The sequence below is a fragment of the Tympanuchus pallidicinctus genome, unplaced genomic scaffold (genome assembly GCF_026119805.1).
Source record: "Tympanuchus pallidicinctus isolate F22 unplaced genomic scaffold, pur_lepc_1.0 scaffold22, whole genome shotgun sequence".
NCBI classification, from domain to species: Eukaryota; Metazoa; Chordata; class Aves; order Galliformes; family Phasianidae; genus Tympanuchus; species Tympanuchus pallidicinctus.
Genome location: NW_026294739.1, coordinates 22,051,657 through 22,076,862, shown reverse-complemented (window position 1 = coordinate 22,076,862; position 25,206 = coordinate 22,051,657). Strand labels below are relative to the sequence as shown.

The following is a 25,206-nucleotide window of genomic DNA, read 5'->3' as shown; positions in this document are numbered from 1 at the left end:
TAAAGATGTTTCCAGACATGAAGGGTTTTTAGACAAAAAGAAACAAAAACAGCCTACGTAATGGGTTCACTCCAAAGTTATCTCAGAGGTTGGTGTGACTGGATCCTCCAGCATCTGGGCAGCAGAATGCTGAGCAGAAGGGTCACTGTGACCGCTGCTCAGAATGCTGTGCTGCTCCCCTCCGTGGTTGTTGCTTCCCTGTGTCAGGTTTTGTTTTCAAACTGCGTGTAGTACAAGTTTGAAGTAGCAGACGTTTTGTGGAGAAAACCTGAATAAGTGGTGCATGGAGTTCAAAGAGCAGTAGGGCTCTGAAAAATATTATTGCAGAGCTAAAATCTCAGCAATGAACGTCAATGCATTAAGCGAGGCGTTCTTTTCTGTTAATAACAAAAAGGTATCAGTTGTTTCATAATGAATCCACTATTAATAGGAAATAAAATGTGGATATCCAGAAGTTTTCATGGCAAAAAACCTGCTTGCACGCACATTTTTGTTCTGTCCTTCTCAAATTGATTGGTAGAGCACAAATCCATCAGCAGGCAGAGGTCTGTCCCTGGACCACGTTGTAAGGTAAAGTGGGCTAACTCACGATGGCAAAAATCAGTTTGCTTTTTTGAAACAGAAAACATGTTTTTAATTGTGAAACAACCATCAGACATCTTTCCATTGTATTAATAACTTGATAGGAATAAGCAGCACGTTTTTATTGCCATGCTTGATCTCAGTGCAAGTTACTTCTAGTTAGTAGGTGTGTACTGCATCGGTGTGTCAGAAATCAGTCAGATCTGCAGTGCCTGGGTCTCCTGCTTTTCTTTTTTCCTCTAACTTCCTTTTCTCCACAAACTGTTGATGCTGATATTCCGGTTTTGGCTCTGTACTGAAATAGTTCAGTGCTCCAAACAAACAAAGAAACACACGGAAAGCCAACCCAGCAGGATGCGTTGTTTGCATGTTCTGAAAGGATTCTCGTTTCTGCAAACAACGCTTTGAAAATTCCTGCTTTGTCTATTTGTGTTAAATCTTAAAATATTGCATATTTCACGTGGTGGCAGTCGTTTGCAAGAACCGAAACCAGCTCGTAGTTTCTCCCCTTGTTTCGTGGTTCTTGTGACCTTTATGAAAATCACCTGAATGAGTTACATTTTGCTGGAGGTGTGATTTGATGTGTGATTTCGTACCACTTAGCAGAGTCATGGTGCACTGTTGGTTAGCGAGAGCTGGCAGGTCTTGCAAAATGCTGAGCTCCGAGCAAAGCCTGGTGAGCAGTTGTCTGATCAAATAGGCTTCAAAGCACCCCAAAACCCAATAATGCGCTGTGATGGTGTTGTCTATATTCTTGTGGTTGGGAGCAGTGGAGGAAGTGCAATAGCATGTGCTGCTAAAAGATAGGTTCTAATATCCCTGCTTTCACTTTTATTACCAGCCAAATCCTTGCCTTGCCTTAATCATAGTTTCAGAATAGCTTTTCTTCACGCATTTGTGGCATTCTAGCTGCCCTCGTGGGTGCAGATTTCCCTCTGTATGGATTTCAATTGCTGGCTGTGCACGTGTAATCTGCCTTCTAAGGTTTTTGATGCTCCTGCCTCAAGGTCTATTTAAGTTACTAAATATAAGCTTAGCGGTGGTCTGCTGACATAATGAGACTAATGAGCGATGATACAAAAGTGCAGGCAGCTGTAGGAGTAGCTGGGAAGCTGAAGTGGGGAATGTTAGCACACTTCATAGGAAGAAGGAGCAGCATTTTCATGTACATGAAGTGTCTGTAAGGGCACTTTAAAGGCCGCTTTGAAAATCCAGACAGAGAATGGTTTCCTGTAGTTCTAGGGAGGCTGCAGTTCAAGTATCCACTATTCATGCTGCAAGTACTGTTGAAATATTTTGCTATTAATTCCAGCTGCGATGCTAAGAATTTAAAGGGTGAGAGCTGGGGAATGCATTTTGGTGTTTGAAGAGACTGACAAATGGGTTAGACCAAGCAAAGGCTCATTAGTGCTTTTCAGCAGCCTCTTGAAATGGAAGAGGAAATACATGAAAGGAATGAAAGGAACAACATCCTTGTTCTCTTCAGTTATGTGCTGGGGCAGTGCTGTGCTGGAATGCGATTTCCTTACGGGAGGAAGGTCTCTCTTCACTTCTGCTTTTGGAAAAGCTGGATTCTTCACTCAAAGAAGTGTATCAATCACATTTTATCTGCTCAGACTAAGCTCTGTGACCAAAAAGAAAAATTGTCTCCCAGGAAGTTATGGTCAGAACACTCTTACCTCCAGCTTTCCTAGCCAATAGGTAAGTGACAGCATTTTGACTCACTTTTAGCACACAGGAGAAGAAGGTCTGTAGGAACAATTCTGACTTGTATCCCAACAACCTTGGCTTTGAAAAGGCAGGAATATATGGAGAAAGCTCAGGCTTAAGGGCCGTATCTTTCTGACTCCAAAAGTCACCAGTTAATCTGGGCAGCAGGGAGCAGGAATAGTTGAGATAGCGTTGTTTCTGGAAGTAAGCACGTGTTAAGGTATTGTGAGAGACTGCCGTCCTGTTGGTGGGGGGTATGCAGTTGCTGGTTTATTCTTTTGAGAACGCAGGGATTCTAGACTGGTACCATCGAAACAAAAATGAGAATCTGGTCCCTTCTCCTGCTTTCTCTATGCTTGTTTGATATGCAAGCATGAAAGAAGTAGCGTGGTAGTTCAGAGCAGAGGTGCAGAAGGCCCAGACCTGGCAGTGAGCAGCATCATGTGCTTAGGAGAGATAAGAGCTTGGCACATCCTCCCAGTTCCTGGCAGCTCTCAGTGCTTTAGAGCCATCCTAGTGGTACTGCTCAAGTCTCCAGAAGGGACATCAATGCGTATGGCTGGGGCCCAGCTCTGGGCTGCTTCCAGGCATGCTTGTGCTTGTGAGTCTCAAATAGAAAGAAGTACTTTCCTGCGTATGCAAAAATAGTTTATCCCAGAGAACATAGTACATGAAATATTCTAAATAAAGACATAGTTCTGTTCTGTGCAGGCGAGGACTTTGGGTGTTTAGTTCACTTCTTTGGTCTCCTTGAAAAATAGAAAGAGATGCAAATTAGTCTGACAAATGTTATCGTAGAATCATAAAGGTTGGAAAAGAGCATTGAGATCATCAAGTTCAACCATGAGCCCATCACAACCACGTCCCTCAGTGCCACTTCTCCATGGTTCTGGAACAGCTCTGGGCATGGTGACTCCATCTCTGCCTGGGCAGCAGTTTGCAGGGCAAACACAATGATGGTGGTGGGTGCAAGTTGTTCTGGGAAGGGGCGAGTGGCAAGGCAAGGGCCATTGGCCATAGCTGGGAGCTTCAGGCTGGTCATCGGGAGGAGTTTTTCCAGCAGAATGTGGTGCAGTGTGGGCAGAGGCTGCCCTGAGGGTGGGGGAGCTCTGCAGGAACTGGCAGAACAACCCCAGGTGATCTCATCTGGTTGGTGGTGAGCAGAGCGCTGAGCTGGGCAGCTGCCAGGGGCCCCTTATAGCCGCTCTGGGAGGCTGTGCCTGGCTGAGTCACCAAGAGAGCCTCGTGATGAGGTCCAAACCACTTCAGTCTGAGATTGCTGTGCAAGTAGCTGTCTCTACCTGCCCCTTGTGCTGGTGTGTGTGGGGGTATTTCTGGCCAGTGCTCCTCTAGGACGGCGTGTGGGGCTTACGCAGCCCTCCCACCTCTGAGGGTGCTTGGAGGGGGCTGCCCCAGCAGGGCTTGCTCGTCAGTGACCAGGTAGTGAGTCACAACGTGTTGTCCTTGAAGCAGAATACCTCCCAGTGTTTCCCCAAAGCGTGCTCATATGAAGGGAAAATGAAACTGCTTTCTCCCTGTACTGATTTTAGCCATGTGCTAAAAACCAGTGAGTGCGTTTGCTTGGTATCTTTAGCCAGACAGCAGGACGTGGGCCACATTTCTGAAATTGGGTGCAAAGAAACTTTGTTGGCGTGCATTTATTTTCAGCTAGGCACAGTCATCTTCGACCCGAGATTCAGTGATACAGGGTAGATTCATACCGTGACCACAGCTGAGCTGAGGAGTTTCTGTGCACCAGCAGTGAGCAGGTCCTGCTAAGGCAGGAGGGTCTCCAGCAATGACTGGGGTCTGCAAGGCTTCGGTGGCAGTATGAGTCTGAGCTGTAAGTAATCTTCCTTTTTGTGTACATGGACGAAACACTGAGCTTTTGTTTAGGTGAGACCAAAGTTCTCAGAAAGTATCTTGGTGGGTTTTTTGTGGTATTTTTTTTTTTTTTAGGGTTTTTTTTTTTTGGTGGGATTTGCAGGAAGAGTAGAAAATTACAGAGCTTCACCATGCGTGCTTCTGAACTGATATCACTGTGAATCTGTTACAAATTATCTGGGAAATTGATGGCTTTGAGAGCGGCTGTTTACCCAATGTGAGTGTAGTTCACACTGGGGTGGGTTTGTTTTGTTGTTGTTTTTTTCTTCCACTGAAAACTTTACCAGTTGTTGCTATTTACAAAGCAGAAACTGGAACCTTCCCTGAACACCGTGCCATTGGCAGGGCATCTGGAAAGGCCACAAACTGGGTGGCTGAGTTCCTGAAAGCCATTTCCAGGCAGACTTGCTGCTCTCAGCACTGTGGACTGCATGTATGGGAATTCACCCAGTTAGGAGGAAAATGATGACCAGCTGTGGTTCTTCAGCATGCCTTTTCTTTGTGCATCCTCTGTGCTGTGCCTGCTGGAGAGCAGGACAGTGCTGACACACAAAGGTGGGAGTGTGGTGCCTCTTAGCCACGGTTTGGCACTCCTTGAAGGCAGAGCTGAGTGTGTGTGCTGCCTGGAAGCCTGACCAAAAACCTCAGCTATCCCAGGACGATAAAATTCCTGTGTTCCAAGTAGGCCTCAAAGATGAGTCTTAGAGAACTTCCCTTGCTCTGATATTTCATAAAATGGGTGATCGGTCACTAAAGAAAATCTCTATTTTCTACATTTTTGAAAGAAATGTCTATTTCTTTCAAGTGTTGTTAAAAGGCTGTTTTTTCTCTGATAAATACGTTCCTCCTACAATGACCAGTAAAAAAAATATGTTGAACAAAGTCAATCTTCTTGAAAAGAATGGACTAAGGACATGAAGAACAATCAAACCATTTTCTAAGGTTCTACCTACTATCCAGTAAAAGCTGTCTTTTCTTGCTTGCTGCCTGAAACAAGCTGGCCAGTGTCAGGAATGTGTTGAAAATATCCTAGGGATTACAGCAACAAACTGCTTCTGGAGCTATGAAAGATTACTCTAGGAAGAAGGTTAATGTCTGTGGTAAGTTATAATGAAGATTGGTGTAATATAGTAAATAATAGTGAATATTAGTGAGCAGGAGCAGTGTGAGCAATATTGAGATGTATTTGGTCTGAAGAGCCTTTAAAATGGGATGGTACTTAAAACTGTAACATGAGTTTCAGTTACAAAGCATTTGCATTACCGTTCTCACTAGTGCCCTCAGTTCTGCTGTGCCCCTCAGACTCGGTGCAGAACTGTTATGTAGGCTCTGTGGGTAGGTCTGATCCCTCCGACTTGCTGCTGTGCAGCTCCTATTGACTTTGGTGGGAACTCTCTCTTGAGAAGACTTGCAGAATCCAGCTGTATAATTGAATCCATCTACTCCCCTGTGAAAAGCTCCCATCCAATGCTCAGTCATCACAAAAACTTCTCAAAACAAATTGACTACAAGAAGAAACAGCTGAGAGACCACCCAAAGCACTAGAACCAAATTAAGCATTAGCCCTTTTTCGTCAACTTGTGTCCACCCTCTCACATCTAGAAACAGGGGGGAAAAAGACATAGTTGTTCCTAATTGCTGGGCATCTTCTGTGATTACAGACTTAGAAGAAAAAATTGTTAAATCCAAATCTTTGAAAAGCTGGTCTGTAGCAGCCAATCCCGTGCAAAGGGCTCCCCTTGTCTTGTTGCTCCACAGCAATTCGATCTTCGCTTAATCTGTTCTAACAAAGCAGTCACATTGCAGCAGAGCTTGTTGTTGTCAGTGTTGGATTGTTCCCACATGTTCTGTCTAACATCTGCTTAGTGTTTGAAGCCAATCTTTCCCCTTTCTCTGTAGGCATTCAGAGCCATTTATTTCATAAGCCAATGTCAAGATGAATGACAGGAAATTAAAGTTGAATTATGTCTCTTTGGAAAAGCGTGCAGAACAATACATTACAGAAGAATGCTTCATTGAAGACACAGAAGTAAACGAAAGTAACTGCAGGTGGTCTGATCTATCCTTGGTGTTCCTGGCCATGACTTCCCGTTCCTGGAGGAAGGAAGGTGCCAGCTCTGAGCAGAAACACTTCAGCCTGGCCTGGTGAATGCTACACAGCTTTTTGATGCAGATAGCAGAGCTCAGATAACTCAGTGACTGCAGGACTGTGGGTTTGACATGGAGGTCTTTGAAACCCACCTAGCAGAAGTTTTGACAAGAACTCTCACACAAACAGATTTTCAATAGTTGTAAGTTGTCATTGATTCATCTCCTTTGGTGCTGTTTGGCAGCAAGCTTGGATGCTCCAGGGCTCTTTATTGGGGAACAGAGGGAAAATGTGGCTGACCTTCCAGTCAGACAGATGAGACAGCAGGAGAGCATTGAGAGGTTATAAACTGTTGTTTTCAAGTGCTTCTGCTGAGCAGTTAGCCATACTTGCTGAAGTGATGCTTGAGGAATGCCTTCAGAGAGGTGCCTGACTTTCCTCTTCACCTTGAGCCACCCCTAGCTGGGCTGTAGCTGTGTTTTATGGTGTGAACGTGCTGTGTGTGTGCAGCTGCTGGGAGCAGAGCTTTGGTAGCATACATACAGTGTTCTGAGAGCTTCTGGCTTCCCCTCAGCCAGCCGAGTGCTTGCTGTTCTCTGTGCTGTGCCTGTACAGAACCTGCTTTTCTACAGAAATGGGGCAGAGAATGGCTGCAGAGGTGATGCGTGCTGTTTGGAGCACAGTGCAAATGGAGTTCAGGCTAACTTTTGCCAGCCCTTAGCTTGATTTATTGGTGGGGCTGAATTTAACTGTTGCCAGACCTTTTCACTTTCCACTTCTTTTCAATACTGTCGGGGAAAGCAGACCTCATCACAGAGTTGAAACTGTCCTCTTCATATATTGTGAGGAGGGTCAGTCTCCATGGATTTCTGAGACCTCCTTGTAGTCTGAGTGCCGAGATAGTGTGGGTTCAAGTAGGAATGTACCAAACTGCTCCCTTGGATTCTGTGAGCTTCTGAAAGCATAATGTGAGTGGTAGGTACTCTCTGGTTGCTGAATACAGATAGTGAAGGTTTAATACAAATTAATTCCTGCTTACATATTTTATGAAACGGGAAAAAGAAATTCTGGGTTGCGTGGAGTTTGGCAAAAGTGTGAAGGCTGCTAATAACTCATAGAAAGGCCACGTAGTGGAGCAGCATTGCTGAGAGTGGGAAAGCTTCCATACCCATTGGGTGCATCGAGATCCTTTGCTCTGCTGACGGTTTTATGAGGAATGCCAAAGAAGTGGGATGGCAGTGATTCACCTGGAAATGCTCCATCAACACCCTTCCCTGCTCCAAGCCCTCTAAAATACATCAGCTTGAACAACAGATGCCAGAAAATGTTAGAAAGCCAATAGTGTAAGATATTTCTAGGAAGCCCTGACTTTGAGAGAAGTTTTACCTTGTGTGTGGCTCTGTGCAATGGGTTTGTGAACATCTATGGTGAATAACATCCACGTGGAAGGACAGTGAGTGTTCCCTCCATTCAAACATAAGGAACTTATTTCATGTGAGTCAAATAGGCATTGCAACAAAATATACATACAGGAGGAATCTTGAGCTGTTTTTTTTTTTTTTTTGTAATTATGGTGTTTTTCATAGCAGCACTGTGGTCTTTAAGCAAGATTATCAGTTTACTTAGGATTTTTTTTTTATATTTCAGTGGGAAACCAAGTGTCACAAATGACAAAGCTGCTTTGTGAGGGGGTGGCTGGAGGTGCTGAGCCCCTGTGTGTGGCAGCTGGGAGCCGTGGGTCTGCGGTGTGCATTGCAGGGGGTGCCATAAACGCTGTGTTTTTGGTTTCAGATTTAACTAATCAAGTCGAGACCACTGAGCACAAGCTGCAGAAGGTAACAGCTGAGATGGATCACTACAAAAAGCTGCTAATGTAAGGTTTCTGTTTGCTTGTTTGTTTTGCTGCTGTGCATAACACTGTTTTCAAAGAGAATTGCACCACTGCTTGTCAGGGTGGTTTGTGAAGGTGTTGACCAGCAGAAGAAGTGTGTTATATTAATCAGCCTGTATTCCTAACCGACTGAGTGAACGTGTCTGCCTGTGGAAGCAGGGCTTGCCTTCCTCTGCTGTCTCATGGTGCAGCTCAATTTGGCTCTTCATTTAATGCTAAGCGTGGGATAAATTGTGTGAAACCCACACAACTTCTGGACTGTAAATGTGAATTTACTGCTGGCATTCCCCATGCACTGCTATGTTACTACAGTTTGTAATTTTACCGTGCTGCATGGTTAGAATATGAAGCCCAAATTAATATGGAGTAAAGAAAATGCCATCAAAGCCCTGTCAGGTCTCAAAGAGGGTCCTCACTGCACAACTGGTGGCCCCAGAGCATGGAAAGCAGCAGTGCTGAGGCAGCAGAGCCCGTGCTGAGGCTGCTGCCACTCCTGGGTGATGGGAGGCCACAAGGCTGAGGAAACAAGGAAAAATAGGAAATGCTTGTTAATGTTGTGGCACAGAGCATTCTGCTCCTGTCTCACTGCCCCGAGCAGCAGCCTGGGAGCCCAGGGTCCCCTCCAAGCAGCTGGTCTGTGCTTTGGCAGCACGTGGGGCTTGGTGGGAGCTGTCAGCACTTCTAAGGGCTGTGGGATTGGGGCTCTGAGTGCTTTCCTGCATTGCAAGTCCACAGTGCAATTCAGAAATAACATCACCCTGCGTAGTACACTAGTGAAAATAAATGTTAGTTTCAGATGTGAAGCTGGAGGGCAATGCAAAAGTGCAACCAACCTCGAGACCAAATATTATCAGTTGTTTTCTATGTTTTCCTGAAATTCTAGGGAGGATTCTTTCGTGATGCATACTTTCTGTTTTCAGTTCCTATATTCAGAGGGGCTGATCAAAACACGGTTGCAAATATTTGGAATGCTTAGCAACAAAGTATTTTAATGATAATGCAAGTATTGAGCATGAAAAAAAAGACTTCATGAACAGAGTTAAATAAACAGTACAGTGTTTCTCAGTGTAACATTAAAATTTCAATGTAATGTGGGTGCAATTTAATAAAATGACATATTCTCTACTTGTTTGAGTACAAATAGGAGGCTTAACCATCGTTATTAGTTGGTGAAATGATGACAAAATTACAGGAAACCTTTGCATTTTCCAGACCTCTGCCATATTAAATTGTTATCTGTTCCTTTGTATTCATAGCCCACCCAAAACATTCATTGGTGTTGCAAGATCACACTTTCTTGTTTGCAGCAATTAAATTTTTGTGATCCTGGTTAGGCTGAATTTACACTGCAAGAATGAATATGCTGCTGAAAAGTGTTAGCAAGAAGTAATGGAGTGTTTTATTTATCTGCCTTTTAACTAAACTAGACAGTGCAAGTTAGACAGTGGATTAATAAAAGTGTTTGGGTCGTTGTGTGAGTAAAGGCTGTCATTGCTTTGGACAAATACACTTTGTTTTTCATTTTCTTAGGGTGAAATCAGCAGAACTTGATGTGTGTCAAAATGAAATGAAAAAAATGAAACATGAAAATGGAATTTCTGAGTCAAGGTAAATGCTGAAGTTGTGTTTTATAGCATGAATGTATTTATAAGCAAGGAGAGCAAAAATGTTATTTTTAATGCAGCTGTTGTACTGCTTTATACTGTTATTCTTTTTCTATTTTCAGTTTCTATTTTTGTGTTCCAGTCACTAGATTTAACTTCATGAAGAACATATACTTTTTTGTATAATATCTTCTTTCCCAGGTACAATTTACTTCCATCCGTTCAGTTTCTGTTTGTGATTGAGGATAACTCTGATGTTGCTTTTCATTTCCTCTGTAGACTTGCAAAAGAGCTCAAGGAAAAGGAAGAATCTCTACTGATTTGCCAACAAGTATGCAAACGTTTGCAGGAAGAAGTGGCTGAGAAGGAGAGGAAAGAAGGAGATCTGAGAAGAAGAACCAGTCAATCCGAAAGTGAACTGGAAACACTTAAAGCTCTTCTCACACAAACAGAGGAAGAGGTGGTGATGTTGAAGCAAGAAAGGTAACCAGAGCTGAGTCACCACAGATAACTGCTGTGTTCAGCCCAGGTTTTCTTCTTAGAAATCTGTAAATACAGTGTGTTCCTTCTCTGCCAGATCCTCACCTCTCCAACAGGTGCTGGAGCTTGGCTCTGCTACTGGGCAGACTGGGAGAGAGGCACTGTGCCCAGCTGTGGCCTTGCCTTCAGTCATTGCCTGCACCTGTAGGCAGAACTCTGACAGCACTGAGCCCTTGTTCTGGAACTCTGGAATTCATTGGATGGACTTTAAAATGATTGCAGGATAGACAAAAAGCTGAGTAGAACAAAACATGCCTTTAAAAAGGGGGAAAAAAGGGGGAAGAAAAGCCCAGCACACCAACCCTCTGCTATGCAACCCAGGGCAACCCAGCTCGAGTTTAATCAAAACACCTATTTATTGCTGTTGTTATAGCTGCTATTTGTTATATGAGGCTTGCAGAGAAAAAGCCCTGAAGAGTTCAAATTCCTGTAACTTATGTTATTAGCAACTTGCAAACAGTAACAATGCTATAAATACTACAATATGCCAGGTTTTTGGATGTGATCTACTGTTCAGTGAAACGTGTGGACAACACCCCACCAATCTAATCTTATTCCAAAGGTTCTCAGCTATCAACAAAGCTAACCTTTTCCCTATAATTATTTTTCAGATGTGGAAAATGAAGCACTGAGCTACTGAGGCTCATTGTTTCCTGGAATGGTATCTGAGTGCCTTTCTTTTAGACCTCCACTTATCAACCTAAATCCACATTATTTTTATTTGCTTTGAGTATAATCCACATATTCATTTTATTCTGAACGTTCACAGGCTTGTCTCTGCTATTTGAAAGCGTCCTGCTAATACATTTTCACTTACTGATATATTAACTTATCTTTTATTGGCAAAATAAAGTGCTGCCTCCTGCTTGAAATGTGGCAGAATATTCTTTGTTTGACTTGAAAAATATGTTGGGAACAGTGGCTTTTGGAGAAGATAAGGATTTTCTGCGTTGGTGATGGTACACCAGGAGGCAGTAAGCTATTTTTATAGCTAAAGAGTTTGAATATGCTCTGTATGTGCATATGTAGTGCATGAAAAGATACTGTGTGCTAATTTGAGGATATTTTCCTTCTACTTAAAGCCCAGCGACGTGACTTGTTCCAGTTGGTACATTGCTGATAACGTAAGTTAGAAGGATTTGAACTCTCCAGGGCTTTTGCTCTACAAGCCTCACATAACAAACAGTAACTACAACAATAGCAACCACTTCACTTAGTGGTTTTAATTCAGAAGCTATTACACTTTTAAAAATTACTTGTAGTAATGCTCTGGGTTCGTCAACTGCAACAATTTGTTTAGAGTATTACAAAAGTTATTCAGTGTTCTTAATTTGACTTGAAGATTTAAAAAATAGTTGAGGCTTGCATGTATGTATGCAGAAGAATGATTAACTGCAGTATTTTCTTCAACATATAACATTCATTAAACGTGTGACAGCAGCATGCAAATGCTAAGTAGTGATTACTGTTGTGCCTCTGGGCTTACTGCACAGAATACTAAACAAAGAAAAAGAGGAGCCCTTGCCACAAAGGACTTAATTGCAAGAAAATGGCACACCACCAATCTGGGCAGAGCACGTATTTACATACAAGTTTTTGTGGTTTCTAGGGAGTTAATGCTGATTTCTCATCAGAACAGAACAGAACAGCTGCAGGAAACATTAAGGCAGAAGATGCGGAATGAAGATAACTGGAGGGAGAAGGTAATGCTGGCTGTGTAGTTGGCACAATTTCAGTGTCTTTTTTTTTCAGTCCTAGTCATCTGTCACGAACCTGCACAGTCAGCCAGATGCCTGCCTCCTTAAATGCAAACATGTCAGCAGGTCCTTTCTGCACAATAGGTGATCTCTCTACGTAGGCTGGATCTGAATGTAAGAAATATTTAGTGTAAGTGTTTGTGGTCTTGGGGGATGGCCAGGTTCGGTCCAGACTTTCCAACTGTTGGGTATTAGTGCAGAACCTGTGTCATCAGTGCAGACATTGAGATCCCAGGTGCAAACTCCCAGGGGTGAACACCAACAGTCCACCCCAGCTGTGTGCCACAGCCACCTGCAAACCCTGATCTGCAGGAGAGCGTGTTGCTGGGGATTTCTGTCCTGACCAATCTGCTTAGAAAAATACGTGTGGAAGGTGTTTCACAGTAAAACCAAGCATGTGCACTGTTGATGAGGTGGAGAGAACACAGAGCCTTCCTACTTGCAGGTGAGCTGAACCAAAACTGAAGGTATAGGTCTGTAAAACAGATCTATGTGTTGGGATGAGAGCTGGTAGCCTCGAGTCACACTGGGAAGGTTCAGCTCAGGCAATTAGGGTAAGAAACATGGAGATGCTGCACTTGCAGACATGGGTTGGTGGGCATGGTGGGATAGCTTAGTTGGACTGATGGTCTTAGAGGTCTTTTCCAACTGTAATGATTCTATGCAGTAATAAGCAGGTGAGAAAAATGGACTTTACTTGCCTTGCATTCAAATCAGAGCAACAGATCAGGAGTGCAAGCAGAAATGCCTCTTGATGGGTATCTTCTTACTGGAAGTTTATCACAAGCCTAGCCTTGTCTTCAGTGTGTATTGCTGCGTTCTGCATGCCTGAGTTGTCATTTCTCAGTCATCTTTTATGTGTGCTTGGGTTAGAGGTCTTCTGTCAAAAAATATTCTCCTCTGATTTAAAAAATAGATACGTGTGGCCACAGTGTGTGATGGCAGATGGTTTCCCAGCTGTGTGCAGAGCACCGTGCTAACCTAGCTGCAGTGTCAGGGTCTCACATGGGATGGATCAGCTGCTTACCACGGGCAGCTGTGAGCATGTTGGCTTTGGGGTAAGCTGCCACCTTTCCAAAAAAGCAATAGAAGAAATTGCTTGAAGAAACTGTGAAGGAAAAATGCACGAATACTATTGAACAACAATTCACATTTCTGTTTTAAGCCTTACATAATTGGTAGCTAAAACTAATGTATTTGTGTGTGTGTGCAGTATGTGATAAGTGTCTGAAAGCTTTATTTAGTCTCAAGAAAATTTTTGGACTACCAGCAATTAAGATCTGTTACACCTCTTTAACAAGTTCTTACCTTCTCCGTGGCAGGATATAATTTTAGAATGAGGTCACACTGCATAATCACAACGTATTGTTCAACTTCACATTAGTACAAGATAAAGGCTGCTGCTGGTGGGAGAGAGCAATTACATCTTTGGTATCACAGCCACTGAAATGCAGTGAGTGCCAAGTGCTCTAAAGATGTTCTCATCAGACAGAAGTCAGAAGTGTGGCAGAGTTATCGTTCCTTGGGTCAGGGTGCCATTGCACACAGTTTAGAGTGTTCCAGTCTTGTATTTTAAATACAGATGAACTTTGAATTGTAATGGGTAAAAAAAAAAGTTTTATGAAAAACAGGGAAATGGATGTAAATGTTTGTGAGGTTTTTTGTAAGTGGTTAATGAGGAGCCCAGAAGTAGCTTTAAAGCAATTAGTAGTCATTCCCTGCAGATCAGCTGCTGTTTGTTTTCCTGCTGTGGTTATCAGCTGTACTGTCAAGTATTAGGTATGAAAAGTGCCTGTGTAAGTTTCCAAATGAGTCCATTTTCCATACCATGCATATTGCTCTACTCTTAGTACTTCAGTAGCCTCTGACATACGACCTGCTTTGATAGCAATATGTACTGTTATATTTATCACTGCAGTTAGAGTCCAAACTCCCATACAGTAATGTAGGAGGTACATCTGTATGTATTACAGCAGCAGTGCTCAGTTCTGAGGTCTCACAGTTTAAGCCAGGTCTCTGAGTGCCTGCCCATGCCATGGTTGGGCAGATTCTGATGTTCAAAATAATGACAATATTACAGTTTATCTTTTCCCCAAAAAGCGTGAGGGGAATTTGTTACACTTCTGATCATAATTGCTGTAGGAAATTAGATGGTTATAATTAAGCTCATTTTGAGCTTTTAATAATTTTAAGTAATTAGGATAGCTCCGTGCTTGTTTAATGTGCCTTTTGAATTCCTTACATACTGCAATTGAGTCCATTAGAATTCAGCCTGCACAAATACAGTGTTGGCATTCAGGCTTTGGAGCTGGGGACGTTCTTGGGTGTGCTCCTTCCCCACCTTCCCTGGGTTCACTGGGAGGCAACAGGCACTTGTCCTCTAGGTGGAGATGGATCTGGCCAAAGGTGAAGCACGGCACAAAGAAGCAATTCTCAAAGTCAGAGAAGAAGCCAGAGTGGAACTGGACTCTGAAAGACAAAAGCAGCAAGAACTAATCACAAAATACCAGAGAGATCAGGAAGAGCTCCAGAAGAAGGTGTGTAACGCTTGAGAGGAATGTTGTGTGGCAGTAGGTGATGTGATCTTTGGAAAGCAGCACGTGAAGGAATAAAATCTGTGTGCAGTCCTGCATCTTGAAGATGCAATGATTTTTTCCAATCTCAGTCTGCAGCATCCGATGGAAAGTCTGGAAAACAGAACGGGTTCATATGTACCAAGTGTAGCTGTGGAAGTTCTTGCTTTCCTCAGATTTTCTCTCTCCATGGTTTATCTATGCCCACAGACTGCAATTGCTAATTATGATTAAACTAATGGTGTCAGATTTGAAAGCCTTTGGGCTGTTAGAGACCATGATGGGTTGTCACAGAGCCATCTGCACTGCTTCTTCCCTTCCCATCGACCCGTCACTGATGGGTTAAGGTCAGCATAGCAGCCCAGATCTAGAGGTTTTGAACTTTTTTTACTTAGAAATTGAAAATGTGCCTATAACCTTAGCTTTTAGAGTGTCTCAAAAGGTTTGGCATAGAAAAGTCAAAGAAATGTGATGAAAATGCATTGTTGTTTTAAATTCATGACATCATACTATTTTTAATGAGCTGAAAATAACAATTTATCACAGGTTGTTTGTTGTTTTTTTGGGGGTTTTTTTGTCTCTGAAGACTTGTGTGCTTGGATTTGTGATTTTTCTTGAAGGTATTTGTTTGATACCTCATTTTATCCATCTAAGGATAAACACTGAATTTAGACTAATACAGTATTTGTCATGCAGATACCTGAATTGATATCCAGTGCCACCAACAGCTTACGGATGGAGGCAGAAATTCTTGAAAAGAAGCTACAAGATGTCCAGATTGAACTTGCAGAGAAAGATCAAGAGAAAGAAAAAGAAATTCAGAGCCTTAAAAGGCTGGTCACTGAACTTGAATTTCAGCTGAAGGTGGAACAGAACAATAACGAATCATTACTGGGTAATCTGAGGAAAGAAATTAAACACAAGTCAGATGAACTGGAAGAATTAACCCAGGAGAGGACGCAGCTGATTCACAGTTTGAGTCAAGTGCAAGAGGAGGTAAGAATGTGGCCAAGGAAGTGCCTTCCATGCTCTTTCTGCTTTGATTTGACACGTGATTGCAGGAATCATTCAAAGAATGCTTATTTCAGATCTTGGTCTGTGCTGTTGTAAGAGAAAAATATCTTTAAAATTAGAATCATAGAATCCTAGAATGGCCTGGGTTGCAAAGGAGCACAGTGCTCATCCAGCTCCAACCCCTGCTGTGTGCAGGTCACCAACCAGCAGCCCAGGCTGCCCAGAGCCACATCCAGCCTGGCCTTGAATGCCTGCAGGGATGGGGCATCCACAGCCTCCTTGGGCAACCTGTGCCAGTGCCTCACCACCCTCTGGGTGAAAACATTCCTCAGTTTAAAACCATCCCCCTTGTCCTATCACAATCCACCCTTGTAAATAGCTGTTTCCCCCTGTTTTTATGCTCCCTTCAAGTATTGGAAGGCCACAGTGAAGTCCAATATTTCCTAAATAAGTAAGAAAAATCTTCATGCACTCCATAGGAATGAGTGGATGCTGCCCTGTACCACATGGTAGGGTGCCTCTGTGTGGGGCAGAGGTTCCTCTTCTGTGGTGGGAGCACATTGCCCACATCATGCTGTGCTAACGGGCCTTTGTCCCACTTGTCACAAGTAAACCCTCTTTCTGTAGCACAGGAATGCATACGAGTGAATCATTATATGAAGAGAAATGTGACTGCTACATATTCTTACCACAGGCATTTGCTGAATGTTTGGAATATGATGGGAAGGGTGGGGAGAGAGCCATACTGCTGCATGAGAAACGTGAAAACAGTGAAGTCAGGGGCTGCAGATAAGATTAGACTGGAATGTCCAAAGTAATTAGTGGCAGGAAAAAAAAATATGGATAAACAATGAAAATGAAACTTCAAAATGAATTAGGTCTTGGTTTGGGAGCACTGTGTTCGTGGATTGCAGAGATGCTGGCAGCTGCTTGTCCTGTAGCTGGGGGAAGGGCTCACAGCGAGCACTGAGCGTTGTTCAAGGGTCTTCCTTCTCTGTGCCTGCTGCCATAACCATGGGCAGAGCATTGCAGACACTCGTTTGTTCTCCCCTGGGTGTGGTGTGTGGTCAGACTCAGGCTTTCAGCACTAGAGGTTTACTCAAAACGTTTGTGCAGGTGTTGAGGCTGAGAATGTTCTCTTTCTGAGTTGCTCATCGTCGCTCCGTGTCCTGGTAGCTCACCTTCCATTGTCCTGCTCCATTCAGTCAGCAGCAACTGCTTCCTTAGCAGAGCAAAAGTAGGGAAGTGACCGTTTTCTGTTTGCATCAGTGCAGTCAGCGCTTCTGACTTGTGTGAATCGGCTTAGTCATGTTGCTCTTTGTTGTTCATTGACTTTTGATTTCAACTGGAAACCAGAAAAGTCAGCGTCACAAGTAAGTTCTGTGTCATAGACCAGCCTGGGGGCTTGTCTAACGCTTGTCTGCTCAAGGACCACTGCTGGTTGCTCATTTGGGTGTTGGGAATCACAGTGAAAAGTTCATGAAAAATACTAGGTGAATACTCATTTATCTCAGTCATCTGGGAACTAATGATCAGTCACCAAAATAGGCCGTTCACCACTGCTGAAATACTGGAGGCATCTTATTGCAGTGCAGTGCCATAGCAGTGCTTGGACCCTGTGCCTCGCTGCTTCCAGGAGCAGAGTTCCTGGCTTCCCTGCGCTTGGAGGGTGGGCAGGAGAGCAGGAGGAGCTCCTCAGGACTTACCTCATATTTTCCACTGTCTCCCAAGATAAGGACGTGTGTGTAAATACCAAAGTATGTCATCAGAGCAACTTCCAGAGAAAACAAAGTGCTAGGAAGCACTGCAGGCTTTCCGTGCCTCAGTGCCCTGCAGGCACCCTGCCTCGAACCGATGGAATTTAACAGACGCGTGCTTTCGCTAATGGCATTTTGCAGAGTGAGGGTTTGTTTCTGTTTGCAGAACACTCTTCTCCAGGAAACGGTGCGCAGAGAGTGCGAGGAACGCTATGAGCTGACTGCAGCTTTGACTCAAGCCAGGGAACAAGTGCTGCAACTCAGAAAGCTCAGTGGAAACTTGCCGTTATCGCCGCGTTCCCTGGCTCGGGGCAGCCTAACCTCCTCCCCTGCCCTGCGTGCTGATTACGGGCGCAGCAGCCGCCCCGGCCCAGGGGGGGCCGTCCATCCCTCCGGGCAGGTCGGTATTCCCCGAGCTGTGCAGGCACCCGCGGGCAGGCCCAGCAGCGGGACTTTGCCAGCTCTCAGAGGCCGGGAGACTGCGGCCAGGAGAAGGCAGCGGAGCCAACTGTGACACGTGGGGGAGCCCTGCGGTGTGAGCCGTGGGCCCTGGGCCTCAGGTGTTGGTGATGAACTTGGTGCGATTCTACAGCTGAGAATGAAGTTACGTCCCGAGATGTTTTTGATGCAATAATGTTTATTTGTCCGTTGCGCATCAGTGTAATTAAATGCTATCTACGTTCCGAGATGGGAAAAGAATGAAAAAATAATTGCCTCTCAAAAAGGTGCACGTATTCAAGAAGTGTAATTAAAATAATTACCAACTTCAAAGGCTGTTCTCCCTAAAGCACTCTGTTGGAATTTTCCCATTTTGTATGTTGTGCTGTCCCTTGTAACTTCACTGTGTGTTTGTGGTGTAAAAATGCAATTTGTTTGGTTAGAACCAGATTTATGCCATCGTTTCATGGAGCAGCGTGCAGCCATTGCTGGGCAGCCTCCCCCAGACACTGCAGCCATCTTCCCAACAGTGCCAGCACGGACCTGAGCTCCCCAGCTGGGGAGAAGTTGGAAGAGAGCATCCTGGGGATTGTCAGAGCAGCAAGAGCACTGAGGCTGCCTGCTCCTAGTTGGGTTTTAGGACTGGGCTCTTTCTGCATTTGGAAACGTGGAGTTGCTGGTTTGCAGGATGCTTGTAAGCACAACTACGTTTGTACTTGCACCATGAACCTTGACTATATCATTTCTGAGTGGTGAGATGGCCCTGTGTGTGCCAAAGTGACCACGTGTCACTGTGGTGCTGGAGTAAGTTAGAATTGCTTTGCTGAATGCAGTGGCATAGCAGGGAATACATGTCACATAATAAAGTTAGTGGCAGAAGCAACCATTGCAGATTTGGCATCCTGGGCTCGATTTTGAGGTGCACTTTGTCTTACTCAGCTTCTGTTCCCACCGAACCTTTACTGATCCTTTCCATTACTGAACCTTAACCTCAGTGGTAGCAGAGTGCATCCAAAAGCTCAGAAATCCCCTACTCTCAAATTCAGAAAGCAGCAGGAATTCAGTGGCAACAATCAATCGTAGGCACAGCGGAGATACCTGGAAGCAAAGTCACAGGTGAGTGGCTTTGGTCACTACTTTGTGTTTTGTTTTGTTTTGTTTTGTTTCTTAAAGGTGTTTAAAAACAATGGCAGCCTGAAAGATGTGGGAGTAATTCCACTGAAACACAGCTGCATGAAATCCGTTTTTCAGCCATTCCACAGAGGCACAAAGAAAGATTGGGTGTTCCCTTCTGAGCTTGCTGAGAATGATTAATTTTATTGTTGTTGCTTAGGAGAAATCCTGACTTCTTTGAGCCTGAAAACTGTTCCTCTGTTACCACCTGCAGCCTTCCTGTGCTGAAGGAGCAGACCTTCGTTGAGGCAGCTCTTAAAACGGTGAGTTCCAGAGCACTGGTGTGTTGATCTTGAATAAAACTCTGAGATGAACTTCAATTTTATTTTACTGGCTTAGAGAACATTTAAATTATGCAGTACATTAATTTTTATTTTACTTGCTCAGACCACTGTGGAACAGACATGAGGGTGAACGCTTGTGACAGTTGATATAATAGAGAGTTTAATGCTGGGTTTTTTGTACTGAAGAAGTGAGATGCATGCAGTAATGCCTCTGTGCTTAAAGCAGAGAGCAGAGCTGGGCTGGCAGCCTCCCTGGCTCTGTTCCTGTGCACAGAATGCCCAGCTCTGCATGGTGCTGGCCCATCTTGTCCAGTGCTGCAGGGCTGAGAGCTGGGCTCCTGGCTGCTGGTTGTGTCCTGCAACACCTCCCTAAGGAAGGCTTCACGTTCATAAATCCTGGGAAAGGAGTAGCATGTGGAATAAAGAGAGCAGTCACAGAAATAATGTTTGTAGCATGAGTGGAAGCATAAATCATGAACCCCCACTGAGTCAGGAGCCAAGACTTCCCTCATTCCCATAGCTTGCAGAAACCCAGAGCTCAGGCTGCTAAGCAATAACCAAAGCGGATTAATATCAGGAAACCTTGTTCACCAGCTTTTGCAAAGTAACCTCACGAAGTCAAGGAAAGTTTACAAAGCATTTCTCGCAGTGGGGTGAAGCAGAGCAGCAGAGTGCCATGGAGAAGGCAGGCAGCTAATTCCCTCCCCACATTTCAGGAAGTGCAGCTTCCTGGAGGCAGTGCGTTTTGTAGGAGCCGTGTCATTTATGAATGGGTTTTTCTTACGCTGGACCTTGCACTCCAGGACTCACGGCACCAGGGAATACTGCAAACCGCCAAGTTGGAACAAATCGGCCTCTGTGGCTCCTGAGCTGCCTGCAGGAAGCAGCCATCCTCTCACTGCTCAAGGTTGCAGGAAAGTGGCCTGTGGCTGTTTGACTCGTGCAAAGGCTGCTCCGTTGTTCCTTGGCAGAGCTGATGTTGTTGCCTGGTTGGGAGTGGAATCCTGAATCTGTCCTTACAGCACTGACTGAGTTAGTAGCTGCTGTGCTGCATAGCAGGATAGGAGGCCAGGGTGTGCAGCAGGGTTGGGAGCAGAGCTCAGAGCAACGCCTGGCAGTGCAGCCCAGGGCTGGCAAGTGGGGTGGTTCTGCAAAGGAAGAAAGCAGACTTAGGAAAAGATCATTGTGGTGTTGTAGCAGCCTTGAAAGTGTGTGGAAATAGCTGGACCCAGTGCCATAGGTCAGCAAAATGTATTCATCAGAAGGAAATGCATTTGCTTGAAGAAGTGGTTGTGCTGTGCGATGTTCTTCACTTCAAATTCTTGTTTGGGCTCCTGGTGTTTTATAGTTCCCTTCACAGCCTGCAGCGTGCTGCAGAAAGCACTGCCTGCCATTAATGCAAAAGAAAAAGTGTAAGAATGGAATCAGGGAAATCTCCTGTCTCAAGCAAAAGCTGCGTGTCTTTATTTTCAGTTGTTTAAAAACATATTTGCAGCATGAAAAGCTGATATGAGGTTGTGTCTTTAATTGCTGTTGTTATTTGAGTTTATTCTGCTAATGAAAGGATAAACCATATGCAAGTGCAGTGCTGTGAAGTAATGGAATCAAACATGCTTAGCACTTATGTGGCTTTTTTCATCCTCAAAGCATAGTACAAAATTAATTTTGATAGGATAATAAAAAGGATGCTGTAAAAGATTAATGCTGAAGAGGTTTTAACACCGGAAATACAATTTGTGTGATGGAAAACATGGGCATCTGGCATTGCACTGTGAACTGTTCCCAGATAATGAAAAGAAACCGCTTCCGAGCAAGTGTGGCCAGATCCAGCAGGGTGTTTTTGCTCCTCTCTATCTCAAGAGACACCTCCTATCTTCTGACAGGAGCGAGCCACAAATCTTCCCAAGCTGCAGTTTTCCATCTGGAACCTTGAATTGCTGCTGAGTTAAGGTCAGTGCTGGGATGTGGCTGTGCTGCTTGCCAGTAAGCCAAGGGACGATGGCTGGGGAGCCTGCAGAAGTAACACTTATTTCTGTAACGTGTGGCTGGATCTCACTGCAGCCATTCAGCTAAACCCAGTCCAATTCCATCAGTTCTTCTGGCAAAAGCAAGAATGTGTGGTTAGAAGTTAACTTACAATACACAGATCATACCAGCTGGCTGTGATTTGCCTTACACTAACAGTCCTACAGTCCTTCACAATGTGCTTCACGTGGAAAAGTGAGGAAAATACCAATTAGAGGTGCCTGGCAGAGAGGAGCTTGGGGTGAGCAGCGTGCTGCAGTGCAGTGAGCAATGCAGGCTGTGATGGGTGCACATCGTGCTGGGAAAATGATGCCATTGTCAGATCATAGGTTGTGTTGCATGCACTGTGTATTTGTTCTTTGCCTTCGTACTGAAGGCCTTCACTGTACCTCCCTCTGTGTGTGGCAGGCTTTGTGCTGTTGCCTTGTCACACCACGTGCTTTGCTCCTTGCACTGCAGGCCAAGTAAGTGACAGGTTGAAATTCAGCCCTGATCTATGTGCAGGGCAGCTTTCAAACAGGGCAAATGCTGAGCAACAAAATTTGTTCATCTGGTCCCTGTGCAGCATTTGGTCTGCTTGTGAAATAGCAGGGATCGTGAACATGACATGCTGATCAGATGTCTGCTCTGTGTTCTCTGCCATGCACTCAGTAGAATTCAGAACCAAATGGATGTGTTGATGCAGGAGGTTCTGGGTATGAAGGCACGAGGAAGTAGCACCAGCTCAGGTCTGAGCACTCACTCCAAGCTGCAGCACAGCCTCAGGTGAGCTGTCACCTTTTGGGAGCAGTGCCAGGTCGTAGCGTGGAGGCTCTTCTTTGCTCCTGTGCTGCACTTGTGCTTTGAACATGGTGTTGAGCCCTGCCAACTGCTTTGGAAGAGGTGTAGATTTCAGTATCTCCCCAGAATCCAGTAATTTCTGAATGTCAGGAACTTAAACGATGACACAGATCCATTTTAGCCTGTAAAACCTGTCGTTGCTGGTTCCTCAATCCCATAAATGTACAGGAACTGGTTCCTTTAGAGGAACCTGTTATTTCCAAACATTCATTGCGTTTGAAATTTCCTGTTTGCACACTACTGAATGCTAATTTGTTAGGGTTGCTTTTATTCCAGTTCTGACAGAGATTCGGATTGGCAGCAGTGACAGTTTGGAATCCAGGCGGCGCGCCGAGCAGAAGGCACAGCTGCATGCAGCAGACTCAGAGCATTTCACTTTCCATTTCTTGCTGGCTGCAGGGTGTGGTGGGCTGTGTGCTGCTGCTCAGCATTCAGAGGAGCTCACAACGGGAGCATCAGTGCCTGACTACAGTGGATGCAAAGAAACCATCTGCGATCTGAGGCGTGTGGAAGGTCTGTAATGCTGCAGACAACCTCTGAACAAAGTACAAAAGGAGACAGTGAAGCATGTCGGTCACAAGATGGGGCAGGGGTGCACTTTTAAGGGGTTTCTTCAGGTCGATTGTGGAAGCAGCTTGCTCTCAGCACAGCTACAACCATGGACAACTTGAGAGCCACTGCCTTTTGCTGAAATGGCATGAGAGGGAGCTGGAGCTGTCTCTGCTTTAGAATCACAGAATCATTAAGGTTGGAAAAGACCTCAGAGATCCCCAGCCCACCATGCACAGGGCCCACATCTCTCTGTGCCATATCCTCACAGTTTGGACCCCACTGCTCCCTGAGCAGCTGTACCAGTGTCTGACCACTCTTTCAGAGAAGAAATTTTTCCTGATTTCCAACGTGAAGCTCCCTTGGCACAACTTGTAGCCGTTGCCTCTTGTCCCATGTGGTTTTCTAGTTTTTTGGCTTACTGCAGTCTTTGTGCTGTTTGGTGACTTTGGACAATATTCTTAGCAGCTGTTTCAATCTGAGTGCCATCAGGTGACTGGTACCTTCAGCATAGATTTCACATGCAAAATGATATTTCTCAAAGCCTCTCTGTGAAAGCCAGGGTGCCTGTCCTGTCCCTGTTGTGCATCCTGCCAAACCTTGTGCACTGAAACTGTGGGCTGGCTCTCAGTTCCACATTTCTGCATACAGATGGCTCAATATGCCCTTCTGCTTGAAGCTGGCTGAGGACACCTGGGCAGATGAGAGCAAGAGGAGCACGGAGCATGCTGGCCCTTTTCCACATTGGAGCAGTTATTTATGGTAAATCTGGGAGATGTGGCTTTTTTATGGCAAAGGTAAGAGTAGAAAATGTGTTCAAAGCCAAGGTCCACACTTCCTGTCCCTTGCCCTATCCCCTCCTGCTGCTTCCTCAGATGCAGCTTTCCTAGCAGCTCACTCCACCCCCATCATTTCAGGGCCAAAGTGGAGGCTTTGGGCTGGAGGAAGCATGGAGACCCAAATCCGAAATTGGGTGGCCCCTCTCTCAGCAGCATGGCGTTGTCCTATGGGATGGGATGTTGATGGGATGGCTCAGTTTTGGTGGGGGTCGAGCACTTGTGGTCAGCAGCAGCCGCAGCCACTTCTGCTGTAGTTTTCACTCACTGAAGGAGTAAACAGCAGAGAAAGTGTGGAATAGTGTGGGGTGGTCCTGGCTGGGAGTCATGGGGTGATGACATTTAGCAGAGGAAAGTTTCAGCACAGCGCAAAGGAAAATGTCCTGAGGCTGTGCTGGCCCTCAGGGGGATGGGAGCCCCATGGCCTGAGTCACCGGGGTGGGCAGGAAAGAGCCATGGAAAATGGGCAGTCAGGAGCAGCCCTGCTGGCAGCAGCCTGTGACCTACATGGGATTTTCCGACTCCCAGTTTATGTGAAGTGGAAAGTGATTTATTTTGCTTCACTTTGCTTTCCTCTAATGAGTAGTACCTAGAGGGGAGGGAGGTGCAGAGCTTGGGGTAAGGAGCAGGAGCAGCACTTCCCCATTGCTGCTGGTTTGGGCTGGGGGTCGCATCTCTGTGCTGCCCACCTGTCCCTGCAGTGGCACTGCTTGCATATCCCTGGGAAACGAGACAACCCAAGTGGGGCAGGGGTGCCTCTCCTACCTCAAGAGTTGCTGCTTTCTCTCCATACCCAGGTCAGCTGAGAGGCACTGAGTTGGCGGCTTGATGTGGGGATGGAGATACCCCCAGAAGGGTGCTTGGAAAGTCCTGCAAATCCACCAGAACTGCACGTGATGAAGGATAACGATGCACAAAGTGCTGAGGAGGGCGGGCTGCCTTCACAGGAATCCGAAACTGATGCTGCTTTCTGAGCACTGCCTGTTGTGAATCACTGGCTTTGATGGGAATCCATTTAGGCATCCATTTCTGCAGCTGTTTCCTGTGTATGTGGAGCATTGTGTGAGCTGTAGGAGTGTTTCAAGTTACCAGGACAGGGTGGTCACTTTAATCATCGTGAAGATCTGAACAAAGAACCACATGTGCATTTTGGGAAGAGTACCTCAAAAAAGGAACACCAGCAACCCCCAGAAGTGTGCAGAAAGAGGTCAGATGGGGGGTGATTTATGGCCGCTGTGGGTGTAACCAAGTAGCAGCATTGCCTCACTGCTTTTATAGGTTGCTGGTTGCCAACTTAATTATGTTTGCTGATGTCTTTTTTGGGTTTTGTTTTTGTAGATTCCTGCTAAAAATAGCAGCAGCACCTCCTCGCAGGGTTACTGAGGCAGCTGCTGGAGCTCAGAGGGGACTGTAATTCATATGCTAAAGCAACACAGGGATGGCTGGGCTTTGTAATTCCTGTGCTATAAAGCGAAAGAAGCAAAAGTTGCATCTGAAGAGCCCACAGAAATTAAAGAGGGTGAGGATATTCCACTCCTGCCGTGCTCCTCGTGGAAGGAAGCACCACTGTACCAGGGGATGGCCCTGAGGATTCTGTTGGCACACACAGCACACCTAGCAGGTATGCAGCTGTCCTGGGGGACCATGGTCCTGGTGCTAA

The 25,206-nt window shown here is 45.2% G+C and overlaps 1 protein-coding gene across 11 annotated transcripts in view; it reads left to right on the top strand.

Annotated features, from left to right (window-relative positions):
• LEKR1 (leucine, glutamate and lysine rich 1) overlaps positions 1-25,206 on the top strand; it is a 62,167-nt gene that overhangs the window by 34,829 nt on the left and 2,132 nt on the right. For 5 of the 11 annotated variants that reach the window (XM_052686100.1, XM_052686099.1, XM_052686102.1 and 2 more), the window contains exons 6-12: positions 8,057-8,138; positions 9,687-9,764; positions 10,040-10,243; positions 11,910-12,003; positions 14,442-14,594; positions 15,327-15,626; positions 17,568-18,188. In XM_052686100.1, the coding sequence (XP_052542060.1) occupies positions 8,057-8,138; positions 9,687-9,764; positions 10,040-10,243; positions 11,910-12,003; positions 14,442-14,594; positions 15,327-15,626; positions 17,568-17,915 (1,259 nt within the window). In that variant the 3' untranslated portion in view covers positions 17,916-18,188. The other 6 variants (XR_008207579.1, XM_052686103.1, XM_052686107.1 and 3 more) reach the window with 6 other exon arrangements.